The following is an 18,245-nucleotide window of genomic DNA, read 5'->3' on the forward strand; positions in this document are numbered from 1 at the left end:
ATTTTCACATTACATTACATACGTTAAAAATATCCACTGTTGATAATATTACTTAAACTTTCATGCAAAGAGAATTTTTCAGACTTACAAATATCTAAGACAGAGCATAAACTTTATTCTCTACATGGGATTGATTTCTTTTGATACTAATTTTAAATCATTTGAAAAGATAATAATTAATAATCTGATAGGTGCTAGTAACTAGAAATTTCACATATTAGTATATAGCATAAACTTTATTCTCTCTATGTGGTGGTATGTAAGAAGGGATGAAAATAATTCTTTTCTGTTAATTTCCATTTCCACAGGAATTTTACGGAAATGATTTATTTTAGTAAAAATTATGTTAATTTTAATATAATTAAAATAAAATAAGTTTAATATTTTTAACTATATCATATAATAAAAATAATAAATGTTAGATTTTCAAATATTATAGTAATAAAAATAATAAAAATAGTAAAAATAATAAATAGTAATAAAGTCTTAGCTTATATGAACAAATTCAATTATATATAGTTATATAGACAATTATTCCCATAGATTTAAGGTTAATCGAACGAAAACTGAAAGTTCCCAGAAGTGACAAATCACATATCTACGTGTTGAGAGTTGAGAGATCCCTCAACCTGATTCTTCATGCACACATTACCAACCACTTTTCTTTCCATTTCTTTATCCATTCATATCTAACTCTTCCTCTCTTGTTACCTGTCATTCTACACTTTAATACACCCTTACTCTCGCTTTCTTAGGAGTTTTCACACTTCAGTGTTTTTGTCTTCTTCTTCTTCTTCTTCTTCTTCTTTGTTGGTTCACAAAGAAAACAACCCAAAATGGTGATCACCTCCGCTGTCACAGATCCTGAAGAACAAACACAAAGCTTGCACTCTACTTTTGCTTCCAGATATGTTCGTGACCCTATTCCCAGGTCTATATATATCTTAATATCTCCCCTTTATTTTTGCACTAGTCACAACTTCACACTCATTTCTTCACCAAATTCAACACTCATACGCTTAGTTTTATGTAATCTTTGTCATGATATCACTTCTCCACAAGTACATGAATGGCATAATCTCTAGAACGCTTCTCAACCAATAACTTTCTTTCAGGATTGCTTGAAATTTTATATAGGCTTTCTAATAATCTTAATTTCACAAATGATCGATATTAAAGTAATTTGGCACGTGTAGATTTTATTGGGTAAAATTAATTAATGCTTGGTTGATTGTGTTGGAGTGAAGGTTCAAGATGCCAGAGAAGTGTATACCAAAGGATGCAGCATATCAGATCATAAACGATGAGTTGATGTTGGATGGAACACCAAGGCTTAACTTGGCATCTTTTGTGACCACTTGGATGGAGCCTGAGTGTGATAAGCTCATCATGGCTTCGCTTAACAAGAACTATGTTGACATGGATGAGTATCCTGTCACCACTGAGCTCCAGGTTTCTCTCTTTCTTTCTTTCCTTCTTTATTTATTTATCACTTCACTTGATCATAAAAAACTAATTGGGGGTCATGTGAGATCTCTTCAATCATGACCAAGATTGTTTGAATCATGGCTTAAATAGGTTTTTTGGCCTTACAGACTTTTTCTTTTGGTGGTTTTGGTAAAGAAAAAAAGTATTCAGAAGTGAAATCAGTCCCTTCTGCCATCCAAAATTAAATAAATTTGGATATGGTTACTTATCTTTGAATCATCAGGAACCATAGGTTTAGTTTACCATAAAATTGCTAAATTTTACATGGATCATAACCTTATTTAAACCCTTAAGTTCTTATAATTTATAAATTTATGGCTGAGATTTTCGTTGGTTGGACAATAGATCTATCAGTAACAGGTGTTGGAGAAAGGGGGATTTTTTATTTATTTATTTATTTTTTTGATGTCAAAGCATAGACTAGAATAAAAAAGTAGCTTACATATGATAGATAGATTTTGGTTTTTATGATGTTTGCCCTCAAAATTTGGTGTTTCTGTTGGCAACTTTTTGGATCTCGTGTGTTTTCTGGTCAGAAAATGGAGTGAATTGCTATAACTGAAATAGCCACTGAATTCTGAATCTTATGTGAAGTAGTAACATTGAACTATTGAAAGCTGTAATATTATATATGTAAATAATTTATTAGCTGGTAGTTACAATTTAAACATGAGACATTGACAAGTATAATTTGTTCAATTGTGCAGAATAGGTGCGTTAATATGATAGCGCACCTATACCATGCTCCTATTGGTGAGGATGAGGCTGCAGTCGGTGTGGGAACCGTCGGATCATCAGAGGCAATAATGTTGGCAGGTCTAGCTTTTAAAAGGAAATGGCAGGCAAAGAGAAAAGCAGAAGGCAAACCTTATGATAAGCCTAACATAGTTACCGGCGCTAATGTGCAGGTCAATCTCAACTTCTATTTAGTCTTCGTGGCATGCTCCTATCATCGGATAGGAGATACATAGTCTATAAATTAATTTTGAGATGTGGTAGAAAGGAAGTGATTTAATTGATTTGTGGCAGGTTTTGGAAGCTTTGTCCCTTTAGATATTGACATCTGATACTCTTTGAAATATGCTACACAGGTTTGTTGGGAGAAGTTTGCACGGTATTTTGAGGTTGAGCTTAAGGAAGTGAAACTCACAGAAGGATGCTATGTGATGGACCCTGTGAAAGCAGTTGAAATGGTTGATGAGAACACCATCTGTGTGGCGGCGATTTTGGGGTCGACACTCACCGGAGAGTTTGAAGATGTGAAGCTTCTTAATGAGCTTCTTACTAAGAAGAATAAGGAGACAGGATGGAATACCTCGATTCATGTTGATGCTGCCAGCGGAGGGTTCATTGCCCCATTTCTCTACCCTGATCTTGAGTGGGATTTTCGCTTACCATTAGTGAAGAGCATCAATGTTAGTGGTCATAAGTATGGTCTTGTCTACCCCGGTGTCGGTTGGGTTGTTTGGAGGAGTAAAGATGACTTGCCAGAGGAACTTGTTTTTCACATAAACTATCTCGGATCGGATCAGCCAACATTTACCCTCAATTTCTCCAAAGGTAATGGATGAGTTACCAAATTTTTGCAATTGCTATCTTTTTATCTTTAAGTAGTTGGCTGTTCACATGAAAATATCTTCACAAAGATAATAGCTAAGATGTGAATACGTGTTTATGTTAAACAGTTTAATCAAATATATATGTCAAAATATTTAACAGTTCTCGACTATCATCTTCATATAGTAGTCACCCTTTTAAGCGTTCAGCTCGAGGAGCTATCAAAATCCAAGAGTTGTTTTCAGTATCTCTCTGCATATGTCTGTCTAGAGACTAGAATCCATCAAATTTGAAGTGAGCTGAAACAATCTTGTCCCTACCTAGAATGTGAAGCTATGTCTCATTGAATGGTGTCCTTTCTTTCTGTAGCAATTATCTTTTTTAACAACACAACCCTGCTTTTGTTTGTTGTTCATTTTCTTTCAGCAGGCTCTAGTCAAATTATTGCTCAATATTACCAATTTATACGGCTTGGCACTGAGGTAATTATAGTATTGTGTTTATTCTGAATTTTAATTATAAGCATGATAATTCCTTGTATTTTAGGTTAATCCAGATAGAGAGGATACTACATGAAAGGTTTAAGATTACTCATAAGTTTCCCTGTGTTTACGCAAATTGTTTTAAATGGAACCAACTTATTAATATTGCTTAAGTATTTGAAGAGATTTAGCTTCCAATTTGTATGAATATGATAAAAGGGCAAGGATAAAGGCAAAATATAATAGGAAAATAATTGACTAGTTTAAAAATTCATTGAACAGTTGCCACCATTCAACCACTAAACCAAAGTTGAAAAATTATAACTACATAGAGAATCACATAATCAACATCCTAGACAGAACTTCCCACATATTAGCCCTATTTCTTTACATATCTGCTTCATTGTGCAATATCTGTCTTACTTAAATACACATGGTTGTTTTTCTTGCTCTTGTAAAACAAAAGGGCTACAAAAATATCATGGAGAACTGCAGGGAGAATGCAAGAATTCTGAGGGAGGGAATTGAGAAAATGGGCCGGTTCAATATCGTCTCTAAGGACGTTGGCGTGCCGCTTGTCGCCTTCTCTTTGAAAGACAGCAGCCAACACACAGTGTTTGAGGTGTCAGACCATCTGAGAAAATTTGGCTGGATAGTTCCGGCCTACACAATGCCGCCAGACGCGCAGCACATTGCGGTCCTCCGGGTGGTGATCAGGGAGGATTTCAGCCGCGGATTGGCGGAGAGACTCGTGTCCGACATAGTGAAAGTTGTGGATCTCTTGGACACACTTCCAAGCCCTCTATCAACAAAAAAGGCACATGTGGTAGCTGTTGCTAATAATGAGACAAGTGAGAAGGCTAAGAAGAGTGCATTAGAGACTCAGAAAGAGATTGCCTTGTATTGGAAGAGGCTTGTGGATGGCAAAAGAGTTGGAGCATGTTAGGCATCTCATGAAATCTTTTGAGTTTTGGGGTGCCTTTGTGTGATGAGTTGTTTTTGCATATTTGCTTTTACCAGAACATTATGTATGTGTGTGCATGTTGCTACGAGGTTGTCCCCTTCGGTATGTATATATGTGTAGTTCTATAAAGCAATAAGCAATGCCAGTGCATGATGGATCCTAATTACTATTGTTTTTCCCATAATGAATTGATGTAGAACATTTGCTTATTAAATATTTGTGAAGCTTTCGTGGCCGAGGCTTGTGTATTGGGGTAAGGTTAGTTGTCTTTTAGATATTTATACCTATGATGAATAGATACGGACACGGGATATGCGGAGAAGAAATTTTTATTCTTTATTAAGATATAATTGGACACAGAAGATACGCGTATCGGACGAGTATCGAAATATTGAAGAATGTCATGTTCAAAATGTATTCGACACGTAAATACGGTAAATTTAAAAAGTGTCTGTACTTCATAGGTTGTACTAGATTTGAATCCCACCAATAGTTGGGTTATGGTTGAATAGTTTTTAAGGGTTATGGTTGAAGAGTTTTCAAGTGTGAATGGCTGAATGTGTGTATGAAAAAAAAAGGACAAATTGGTCATTGACCTTTTGGTCTGCAAATATTTAAGTCTTCTCAAAAAATTTGGATATATTGATTTCTGGGTCTAATTTGTCTCATTTTAAAATTCTCTAACGTATGTATCTGTATATCGGTCACGTCATTACAAAGGCATATTGATTTTTTCGTTGGGTACTGATCCAAATAAATAGAGAAGCGGATGTGTCTAAATTTTAAAAAATTTAAAAATTTAAATATATTTTTAAATTTTTAAAGATTTAAATATCCGTAAGCCAAAAGCAAGTGATGAAGTCTCAAAAAAAATATTGTAAAGTGATGAAGTCTTCAAAGTGAAAAAGTGTTTTGCTAAGTGTTTTTTGCTCTAGTACGATGAAACTATATTTACATTAATAAATATTTTTATTTTTATTTTAAAAATATATTATATATCTTTTAAGATTAATATTTCTTTAAATTAATTATATAAAATAAAATATTTTTTTAATTGATATTTTTAAAAGGATTAAATAAATTTTTTAATATTATAAAAAATAATATTTAAGAATTAATAAAAATGATTAAAATGTTTTTGTTTAAATTTGTTTAATTAAATTATAAAATAAAATTTGAATTTAAATTTAAAAATTAAAACATAATCATGATAATTACTGTAACATAATCATCTTAAAATAACCTTTATTATATACATCAATATACAATAGAAAGTAATTTACTTTCTAATTTTGTATGGATATCGGAGTAGTTGCTATAAAATTATTAGGCAACTATTCAGATAATGACATCTTTATATGAAGATGATATTATGAATCCTTAGATGATTAATCAAATATATTTAGTCAAACATATCAATTTATCTAATGATTTACAATGCTATCTTTATATAAAGATGTCATTATGAAAATATCTACCAAATTATTATTATAAATCATTTAGGATCACAAAATTATTTTACCAATATTGGTCAGCTATTAAAATCTGTAAAATAAAAAACATGAGACTATGACCAAAGGAAAATACGGACGCTAAAAAATTCTAATAAATGGTGAATAATATAGAAGTAAAAAGTAATTTTTTTTTTAATAATATAAAAAGACAGAACCAATAGCTTCGTCAGGAAGATAAATAAAATTTAAACATATACATAGATGAAGTAAAAGATAAGAGAAATTTATGGAGGCTAGTAATTTTTAGTCTTTTTTATTATTATTTGACCATTATAAATATTAAATTATTTTTAATAAATAAAATTTATTAATTTATATGTACAAATTCTGAAAAATATAGATGTAAAATGTATTAATTTATATATAAAATTTCGATAAATATAGATTTATATAAAATTCTGGTAAATATAGATGTAAATTATATGTTTTTTGTGTACAAAATGTTTTATAAATATGGGTGTAAATTTTTGCTGGTCAAGTGCTGACAAAAAAATACACATTTAGTTTAATTATTCGGTTGGTCCTATAGTTTTGCAAAATTTTTAATTAGGTTCCTATATTTTTTCCTTTTAATTGAATCCTTGCATCAATTTTTTTTAATTGGGTCTCTATACTTTTTTTCCCTTTTATTTGGGTTCTTGCACAAATTTTTTTTAGTTTGATTCCTATACAATTAAACCAACTACTGTCGAGAGAGACCTAATTAAAAAAAAATTGTACAGAGACCAAATTAAAAGAAAAAAAAGTATAAAAATCTAATTAAAAATTTTGTGAAATTATACATACCAACAGAATAATTAAATAAAAAATATAATATTTACTGACTAAGTAACATTGTTCAAAAATAAATGTGTATAACAAATATGACGAAAAAAATATTTAATTGAAAAAAATAAATAAATTCATAATAGATAAAAAAGTATTTAATAAATTTAAATATAATTTAATAATTTTATTAATATACTCACTAACGTTTATTTAAGTATGTCGATCGATAAATTAAGAAATTTTTGTAAATACCATATGAACTTGAGTAAGTCAAATATTAAATAAAAATCAACCTCAAAAAATAAGTTGAGTAATCTAACTATTTTAGAAGTTGAGTAGTTATTTCGGAAACAAATTTACACAAATCTCATTACATTAGAAGTCGACTAATTACTTCAGAAACGAGATTATAAATTTAGGATATTAAACTACTCTTTTATTTTAGCCCATGACAATAGTAAAAAAATTTCGTGACCTATAAATTTAACTCAATAGAATACGTAAATTCAGTTATAATTTTAGTTTTTATTATTTTATCTTATCTTATCCTTATCTTATATTTATTTGTTCTTATTTTATCTTTATTTGTTCTTATCTTTTATAGGCCAATGCTCTATATATATTTAGTTTTACCTTCATAATTTACAATACAATTCAATTCAATTCAATCAATCAAAACATACAAAGTACAATATTCTTCGCCAAGAAGCTATAGCTCAAATGGCATAATTTCCCCATATTCAATTAAGAGGTTGCGGGTTCGATCTCATTTTTTCATAGTTTTATCATGGTATCAGACCTACTGTCCACAAACAATTCAATTCCACATTTGAAGATGAAAATTTTTTTCACCAAATTAAAATCGTACTACTGTCCACGTCCAACTACTAATAAGAAGTTATCGAAGTCTTCGCCGTCCAATGTTACCAAATCACAAAAGAAACCCAATGTGGTCTTACCTAATTTGCCACGCGGACGCGTCGTCCACGCCTCCGCGTCGCTCGTGCTTTTCTATTTTGCGCGGTCGCGTCATCCATGCGGCCGCGTCACTGCGATTTGACCTTCTCCGCGCGGTCGCGTCGTCCATGCGTCCGCGTCGCTTCTCGCTGGTCATCTCCTCAATTTCTTGTGTTCCTTCCATTTTTGCTAGCTTCCTTTCCAATCTCCAACTCATTCTTGCCCTATAAAACCTGAAACGCTTAACACACAGATCACGGCATCGAATGGAATAAAGGAGAAGTAAAATGTATAATTAAAAGTCTCTAGGAAGCAGTTTTCACTCATGTAATAATTTCATGAAGGAAATATAAATGCATGCTATTTTAATGAATAAGTGGGTTAGGATCATGGTAAAACCACACAATTAAACACAATATAAACCATAAAATAGTGGTTTATCAACCTCCCCACACTTAAACATTAGCATGTCCTCATGCTTAATTGAAGGAGATGAAGTAAATAAGTATGAACATGCGAAACTCATGCAATGCAACTATATGATTCTTGTCCACTTGATCAAAAGTAAATAAGTTCTTCAAAACAATCATAATTCAAATTCCACTAATTTAATTCTTATAAAGTAAGAGCAGATAAAAATGCAAGAGGATAGCTCATGAAAGCAGGGAACATAGAAATTCAACAATGGAACCCTCACTGATGGTGTATGTACACTCTAGTCTCTCTAGTGTATAGGGTAATCACTCTATCCTTTTCTAATCATGCTCTCTAACTTTTGTTTTTCTCCTAATCAATCAACAACAGTTAACATATCAATGCAAATATCATGAGGTCTTTTCAAGGTTGTAATGGGGCTAAGGTAAAGGTAGGGATACATATATGGTCAAGTGAGCTTATAGATTGAATCTTTAATTAACCCAAGCTTCAACCCAACCTATATATTTTACATAACTTTAGAATTCATGCCTAACTACTCAGAATTCTCCTTTTACATTCCATACTCATGTATCAACTTTTTTATTTTAATTTTTATCATATGTGCATTGATCCTTGAATTCTTAATTTAGCATTGGGGTAATTTTGTCTCCTTATTTATTTATTGGTTTTTTTTTTAACATAAAAATAAACATAGCTTATCAATGCACATAGATTTTTAATTCTTATAGTTTCACATGAGTAGGTATCCAAATTCTCATTGTATTATCATGACACATTCCCTTAATAACTTTTGTTCCCACAATTTTCCATACTTAACTAGCACACACAATTCTATCTTAAACTAACCAAAAATTCAATTTGGGATATACAATTGTTTTTCCGCTTAAGGCTAGTAATGTGGTGAAATATAGAACAAATGGAATTTAAAGGCTCAAAGTGGTTAACAAAGGTAATTGAAAAGGGTAGGCTTAATTTGGATGAGTGAGTTTAAACAAATAATGGCCTCAATCATGTGCAAGCATATAAATATAATAAATATTGGACATATAAAATAAAACAAAATATAGATTACAATCATAGAGAAGTAAACACACAAGAATAAATTAATTATGGTTAAATAATGTAACCATGTATAAAAGCTCAAATCTTCACAGGTTGTGTGTTCTTTAGCTCAAAAATCATGTTCCAAATAAAACTTCAAGCAAATTTATCATAAAAATTTTAAAAATTAGTGAAATTTTGTTCAAAAGATAGAGTTTTAGAAGAAACTTATTGTCTTTTCAATCAAGCAGAGCATGCATGCAACTAATATATTACTGTGCAATTTATCCTATTCTATAAAAGAAAGAGAATCTAACTAAATATCCTAATTTACTGGTGTACAGAAAAGAAATTACCTCCGGAAGTCAGGTACTGACCGACCTCCCCACACTTAGGGTTCGCTTTTAGTGTTGTGATGTGTTCGAATCTGTGTTGATAACTGATAGTTAAATTTTTATGCTATTGGAGTTGCAATTGTACATAATGGAACAATTAGTTGGACTTCTATATTTATACCATTCTATTTCAGGTGAATTTTTTCTTAAAAAAAATATAATATTTTTCATCAAAAAAAAAAACCAAAATTATAACTAAATTTATGTATTCTGTTGGCTTGAATTTGTGGGCCATGAGACTTCTTTATTGTTGTCAAAAGCGTCTTCTTCAACAATTTTATCGGAACTTATCCAAGCCGTGGATTATTGACATCTTCCATCCATCAGCTTGTGGAGGGTATTAAACTACTTTTCTACCTTAGCCCATGACAACAATAAAAAATCTTATGACTCACAAATTCAACCCAATAAAATACATAAATTTAATTACAATTTTATTTTTTATTATTTAATCTTATCTTTATCTTAGATTTATTTATTCTTAAATCAAACAGAATATTTGAAAATAATTTAATAATATACACTTTGCACTATAAGTTTTTGTTCTCGATTTTAATTTTAGTCTCTCTTCCAACGGCTATCTAGATGTTTTATGTCCTCGTTGATTGTCCCGTAACAAAGAGTGAATTAGCAATGACATTAATAACTTCCTTCAAACATTTTGGAATTAATAACTCCTCGATTGATTTGGTAACAATATGAAGGAAGTTTACTCCTAATTTCAATGGGTTTCGCGGCCTTTGTTTTTTTTTTTTTTGTTATAGCTTGCTGCAGATACCAACATAATGGCTGGACCTTTGAGAATTTGGGTTGTAATTTGAATTTGTGTGTCCGTCAAAGTTTGAGTCTGACCAAAGAATATCAATCTTTAATGGAGTGCATGAATAAGAATAAGATTTAAGTGTTGTAGTTTTCAATTATTCACATAACTTGGCGTTGCTTATCGAATCTTAGGATAAAGATCAACACAAATAAGCCAGTTATTGATTCCGAATTGGAAGCATGTTGTGATATTCTTCGAGATCATTATGGTAATTTTAACGTAGCTTTTAGTGTAAATTTGAATAATTGCTCAATCATTTTGTAAATTTTGAGATATATTTTGGGCTCTTCGTTATTTTGCAACGAAAATCGGAAATATTTAAAACAAAAAAAATTAATCAAAAATAATCCTAACTTATCTTATTTAATATTTATTAATTATTATGATAATTAATAAATATTAAATAAAACAAATTCGGACGATTTTTTTTTATCTTCCTAGCATTATTCACAAAAATATAATAACATCTAAGCGCAGAAAGTCAGAAATAGACTTTAGAATAGTTTTAAATTTTTGTCAGAGCTATTTGCATGACTCTCTTACAGGCTTTTTACGGCTAAAATTTTTAGATATGGATAATTTTAATGTGAAATACGACAATATTTGTTCATTTTGGTATTTTACAATGCTATGATGGTAGTACAAAACGTCACTAACATTTTGTAAAACAAATATTTTTTTAAATATAAAAAAACAAAACGTCACCAACGTTTTGTAAAAAAATATTTTTTAATTATAAAATGAAAAAACGTCATTGACGTTTTGTAAAAAAAATATTATTTTAATTATATAAAGTGAAAACGTCACTGACGTTTTGTAAACACCCACAATAACGTTTAACACCTAATTTAGATCACTTTTAAAGACTTCACCACTCATAATCCAATATACAAAAATAAAAGTTCGCTTTTTACTTCTAAGCAGTGATCAAATTTTATTAGCCAAAAAATAAAATGTGACTCAAATCATATATTCGAGAAAGAGAATAACTGTACAAACATGTTAATTAAATGTAGACACACCTAAATTTTTAATTTAGTTATTTATGATTCACCTTTTAATACGATTTCATTTCAATTTTCTACTGATATTAGTAGATATGTTTTTATATAATACTATGAGTCCCGCTAGGGAGATAATGGACCATTTGTACAATATGTATAATGGGTTATTGAGTTACAAAATGAACATCCCCGATACTATTTAGAATAACCATTTGAGTACATATGTTTTTATATAATACTATGAGTCCTGCTAGGAAGACAATGGACTATTTGTATAATGTGTATAATGGGCTATTGAGTTACAAAATGAACATTCCCTATACTATCTAAAATAACCATCGGATAATAAACATCTTCCCAAAAATTTAAACTGATTTTTGAGTTTACCAAGAATCAAACTCTTCCTTTCGGATTTAGAGCTCTAATACTATGTCATGATACCACTCATCTCAAAAATTTCAGCTGATGGAAAAAGGTAATACTAATGGTTATATCTCTAATACTCCATAAACCTCCATTGTTCACATTGTATAAATATTCCATTAACTTCTCATAATTTTCCTAATATTATTTGTGTGATTAGTTTTTCTTGCTGTATAGCTAACAAAAAATACAAAAAATATTAAAATTATTATAAAATAGTTATTATTGTGGATATCATATTATTAATTAAAAATTTGGTAATCAAAGAGCTTGTAGATTGAAATAATTTTGGTTGAATTTACAAGAATGTTAATTTAAAGAAAAGGATGACAAAAAAAAAAGAGAGATTTTGATCCTTTTATATCTTGTCCAAAAATGAGGTTCCGCATACAATGTATTAGGATTGACAAGATGTCACACAAGAGTAGTTATCTGATTCTGTACTTAGTGGAAACAGTAGTTATTTTTTGGATTTAGAAGGGACATCTGTCAGTGTAAGATTGATTAGATTGCTCTATAAATTAAAAAGGCTTGAAAAAAACAGAAGTTGAAATTCGTTTTTAAAAAGCTCTTTTGTACACTCACATCTTAGCAAATTTTTTAGTCTGTCTTGAATTCATTTCTATACTTCCATATCTTTCTGTCTTTACATTTATCTTTTTAAATTCCTGTAATTTTCCTTCATGCAAATTTTTTCCTTCAGCAAAATCATTTCTTTTCTTTCTAAAAGTCCTCAGTTTAAATTCAAATTCCTTCGACTGTGTTGAAGGCATTCATTACTTTCTTTAAATTGAAGTCTTTTATTTTTTTTTAATAATTTCAATTTCGAGCAAATTAATTTCAATTTATATTTTATATTTCTGAATTTTTTATTTCGTTCAAAAGTGAACTTTTTGGTGCATATAAAAACTAGTACCCGCAAAAGAAGTGTAAATTTCATTCCCATATCATAAATATCGAACAAACTCAGATTTATTAAAAATCCTCATAACACATATAGTGGAGTATTATCATACATAATGAAGCAGTGTTATCAGAATCGGACCGGACTGGTCGGTTCGATCGAAAAACCGGTGAATCGGTAATTGGCCAATTCGGTTAGTAGTTTTGGACCGGACCTGCAATTAAGCCGGTTAACGGTGGTTAAATCCGTTGAAAACCGATCAGTTCGCACCCTATATTCCACTAGATCCACCGGTCGAATCGATGGTCTGGCTGGTTCAGTCAGTAGTTTGGACCGGACCTGCAATTAAATCGGTCAACGGTGGTCAAACCCGTTAAAAACCGACCGGTTCGCATCCCATATTCCACTAGACCTGCGCGGGTCCATGGTGCACCCGCGCGCTACCGAACCATGGTAGAAGCTCCTGTCCAAATTACTCAAAAAATGAGTGACGCGGGATTCAAACGCAGGGAAGCCAGCAATCACGCCCCCCATCTTACCACTGCGCCAACATGTATTTCAATATAATAAATGACAAAAGTTAAATATATAATAAACTATAACTGAATTTTTATGTTTTTTTATCCTTTTAAATATGGATTCACATAGTAACAACTAACAACACATAGTATACAAATATATTAATATATTGATATTGATTGTATTATGTTTTATTTTTTTTCTTGTTCATTAAATTGAGAAAGTATTTTGTACTAGTGACTAATTTATTATCTCATTTTGCACCATAAATTATATATAAGAATTGATATTTGATTGTTATTAATATATTTTTTAAAATATGTATTTAATTTTTAATTTGATTTCTATAATAATATAATAAATATAAATTAATTAATAAATTATTGAAAAATAAAAATAATAGTTATTTTAATATAAAAAATAAAATAAAAATATCTATAATAGAGTAAAAATAATAAAATATTTATTGTTCTTATTCCATATTATTTTAAAATAGCTTAAAATTCTTAAAATATTAGTAAAATATGTATTTTAAATTTTTAACTTTTTTTATTTTTATTTATAATAGGACCGAGTCAACCGGTTCAACCAGTGACCCACTGGTTGAACCAATGACCCAGTAATTCAGTAATCTAACCGGTTCGATCACCGATTCGGTTCTGACAACTATGTAATGAAGTGTAGAATATTATCAATTATGATGTCCTATCATAATAGAGTATGGAATATTTAATATTATCAATTAATGAGACATAAATTTTCATAAGGTGATTTCACTAATTAGTAAGTGAATTAAGTAAATAATATCTCACTATTATTTATTTTAAAATCTTCAACTATAAATATATATTAAAGAAAAGGTTTTAACACGTATCAAGTTTACATTATCTTAACTCTTGTGTATCGTTTTTTTGTAAGAGAAAATCTATTATCATAAATTATCAAGTGTTATATTGTCAGAATATCGTCAAGATATAACTCTTTTATATTCTCATATATATATACTCATACTCATATTTATCTACTTTTATCGTAGTTGTAACAATCAAACCAGATTTACCGGTTCAACTAAAAAACCGATGATATTTTTTGAATTAAGTAAATAATATCTTACTATTATTTGTTTTAAAATATTCATCTATAAATATATTTAAAAAAAAGTTTTTAATACACTTCAAGTTTACATTATCTTAACTCTTGTGTATCATTTTTCTGTAAGAGAAAATCTATTCTCATACGTTATCAAGTATTATATTATGAAGATATCTTCAAGATATAACCTTTTTATATTCCCATATATATTCTTATTTATCTACTTTCATCGTAATTGTAAAAATCAAACTAGACCGACCATTACAACTGAAAAACCGGTGATATTTTCCATCGGATGATGTTTTTTGAATTAAGTAAATAATATCTTACTATTATTTGTTTTAAAATATTCATCAATAAATATATCTTAAAATTTTTTTTAATACACTTCAAGTTTATATTATCTTAACTCTTGTGTATTGTTTTTCTGTAAGAGAAAATCTATTCTCATATATTATCAAGTATTATATTATGAAGAAGATATCATCAAGATATAACTTTTTTATATTCTCACGTATATTTTTATTTATCTATTTTTATCATAATTGTAAAAATCAAACTAGACCGACCATTACAACTGAAAAATTGGTGATATTTTCCAAAAAATGCAACAGCAAAAATTCAAACCTTGAACATGAGACTTATTAGCATGCCACTCTACCACTAAGCCAGTTGTCTCTTTACTACATTTTGTGTTTATAATATTATATATTGAAACCTAGTGTAACTTAAAAAAAAAAGAGTTTTTATTTGTTATATGTATTTGTACATATAAAATATATATGTTATATAAAAATTCATATTACATTATAATTATATATAGTTTAATTAAGTTAAACTTAAGTTATATGAAATATTAATTTTATATTTTAATAATAATATTGTATTTTTTTATTTTTACTATTAACATTTTTACTGTATTATAATTTTATATGTTTATTTTATTAGAAAGGTTAAGTGCGATTTTAGTCTTTAAGGTATAGATCAAAATTTTTTTTCGTCTCCAACCTTTTTTTGCATAAAAAATCGTCCATAAAGTTTAAATTAGTTTTAAAATATCTTTAGCAACAACAATGAAGCATAAAATAATATAATAAAAAAAACAAAAACATAAACAGAATTGGAAACAAAAATAGAAGCAAAAACATAAGTAGAATCAGAAGCGTAAAAAACAGAAGCAGAAGAAACAGAAGCAGAAGAACAATAGGTTAACAAAATAAGAAACAAAATCAGAATTAAAAACAATGTGATTAACAATAGATTAACAAAGTCAGAATCAGAATTAGTGGGTTTAACAATCTTATTAACAAAATTGAAAACAGAAGCAAGATTGGAACCCTAAGGAGGATAGATTTCCCAATCTGATTAACCAAATTCCATTGTAGCTTCAGCATGGTCCTTCAGCAATTGGAGGGAGAGAGAGGTTGGTACCTTTGGAATCGAAGATGCTGAGGAGCTAGAGCAAGTCCCTTTTAGAAGACTCTAGAAGGTTCCAAACCTTGCGAAAATCGCCAGTGGTGATAATGGAGAACACCTGCCAGAAGATGCCGTCATTGCAGCGGCAACAGCATAGGAGGGTGAAAAGCAGTCGAGGGTGACTTCGGCGATGATGCGACGCTCGTTGAGGGGCTGAACAGTATCGACGCGAATGACAGAGCGGAGGTTGTCGCAGAGGAGCTGAGTTCGGCAAAGTCGCAGTGGCTCTCTCTCCCTCTGATTCTGATTCCCGACGGCGACGGCGGCTCCAAGCCTCGCTGTCGTCGACGCCGTCCCCCCTTTCCCCCTTTTCCTTTCTTTCCCTTCTTCCCTTTCCAGTTCTTCTTCTTTCCTCCCCTCGCGTGATTCCCTTTCTCCTTCATCCGTTTTCTTTATTTTCTTTTTTTTTTATTTTATAATTTTTTTGAATAGGAGTAATTTGGTAATAAAATTTAAAATTTAAGTAAAAATAACAATTTTAAAATTAAGTTAAACCTTAGAGACGATTTTTTATGCAAAAAAAGGTTGGAAACGAAAAAAATTTCGACCAATACCTTAAGGACTAAGATCGTACTTAACCCTTATTACAATTTATACCATTACTAAAATAAATATTAAATATTTTAAATATTTACATAATAAAATATTAGTGAAGATATGTATTTCAAATTTTAGTTTTAAGTTTTTGATTTTTTTTTTATTTTTTATTTATGTAGGATCGATTTTATTGGTTATTTGGTTCAACCAATAATCTATTGATTGAACTAATAAACTAATAAACCAGTAACTTGACTAGTTCAACTATCAATTCGGTTCTCACAACTTTCATTATATTTTCACAAAAAAAATTACTTTTATCCTTTTTTCGTTCGAGTTAATTAAAAGGAGTGATTTGTTTTTCTTTTAGAAAAAGGGAGAATGGCTCATTGGTTTGTTTTTTCCTTATGTCATAGTTGAAAAAATTGGACCGATTCAGGAAGTGAGACTGAAAAATGGGTGACCCGATTTCCTGGTTTGTTTGGACTAAATTTTAAACCGTATAAGCATTATGGTTCTAAAAATCGAACTGGACTGGTTGGTTCAACCGGATTAATCGGGAACCAGTTATCTAGCCGGTTTGGGTAAGCCTAAAACCGCCTGACAAAAAATCAGTCACAAAATCGGTCGAACCGGCGGTTAACTGGTGAACCGGCAGAACTGTTCGGTTTTTTGGCGGGTTTTTGGTTCGACAATAAACCCCCCAAACGGCGCCGTTTTGTTTAAAAAAAAAGGAAAAAATGGCAAAAGCAAAACTGAAGTTACTGAACCCTAATTCCCTAAATCAATCCCCGTAACCCATCTTCTTCCCAAACTCATCTCTCTTCTCTTCTCTTCTCTGAGAACCATAGAAGCCACCAAGAAGTACGCCACTGCATCCCCCCGCCGCCACCGCATCCCCCACCGCGTCGCACATCGCCGAGCTCCCTTCTGTGTGTTCGCCGAAGTCGCGTCCTCTGTCGTCGCCGTTGCTCGCCTTTCATGTTATCCTCCCCGTAAGCGTAAACGGTAAACCCATCTCCTCTCCTCTCTTCTCTGAAGACTGAAAGTGAACCATAGAAGCCACCGCAGCGACAGTTTTGAGTACTGCAGCCCCACAGCCCCCACCGCGTCTCTGTAATCGCCGATCTCGCCTTCTCTGTGTTCGGCTATTCGCCGGTGTCGCGTCCTCCATCGCTCGCGTTCCTCCTCGCCGACCTCGCCTTCTCTGTGTTAATCGGTAAGCATTGATTAGCCATCTCCTCGGCGTCTGCTTGCTGGTTTAGTGTTTAGGCATTTAGCACTTGATTAATTGGATTTTCTGAGATTATTGTCTGCTGATTTATCATTTATTTGTTATTTCTGATTTTCTGTGTGTTGAATAGTGATTTGGTTTGGGGGGAGATATGGCTTCTGGGGCCATTGTGTTGAACCTTAATTATTCTTAATTTTAGTGTTTTAGCTGTCCAAATTTGTTGTTGGTGTTGTTGTCAGTCTGTATTCTAGTTCATTTCATTCACTTATCCATAGTTTTGTGGTATTTCCCTTTCATCTCCAACACAGACCTGTTTCTATTACTCAATTTCACCATTTGGTGTCTTTTTCTTTTTCCTTGTCATTGTTTCTTTTCTTTGCATATGTCGTTTCGTGCTTTGATTCAATTTACCTTTTATTGCAACATCAATCATTACATACATCAGAAATAACAAATAAATGATAATTATGATTTTTGATAAGATACCTTTGATTAGTTGAAAACTTGTTTGTTAATGTCTTTTGTGATAGTAGAACATTATGTGTTTGTTATTATTTGCGTTTTGGTTGTTTTTCGTTATGAACTTCGATGTTTGAAGTCATTTGTGAACTTCTAATATTAAATTATGG

At 30.7% G+C, this 18,245-nt stretch overlaps 1 protein-coding gene across 2 annotated transcripts; it reads left to right on the top strand.

The window, feature by feature from the left end:
• The first annotated feature begins 521 nt into the window (after positions 1–521).
• Positions 522–4,727, top strand: LOC112750846 (glutamate decarboxylase). 2 transcript variants are annotated; one of them, XM_025799732.2, is made up of 6 exons: positions 522–931; positions 1,248–1,452; positions 2,196–2,396; positions 2,580–3,048; positions 3,472–3,527; positions 3,994–4,727. In XM_025799732.2, the coding sequence occupies exons 1-6, from the start codon at positions 837–839 to the stop codon at positions 4,471–4,473; spliced, it is 1,506 nt and encodes a 501-aa protein (XP_025655517.1). In that variant the 5' UTR covers positions 522–836; the 3' UTR covers positions 4,474–4,727. The 2 variants fall into 2 exon arrangements, with proteins under 2 accessions (XP_025655517.1, XP_025655518.1); XM_025799733.2 differs by having other exon boundaries at positions 542–931; positions 3,475–3,527.
• The last annotated feature ends 13,518 nt before the right edge of the window (positions 4,728–18,245 follow it).

This window comes from Arachis hypogaea, chromosome 15, assembly GCF_003086295.3.
Source record: "Arachis hypogaea cultivar Tifrunner chromosome 15, arahy.Tifrunner.gnm2.J5K5, whole genome shotgun sequence".
NCBI lineage: Eukaryota > Viridiplantae > Streptophyta > Magnoliopsida > Fabales > Fabaceae > Arachis > Arachis hypogaea.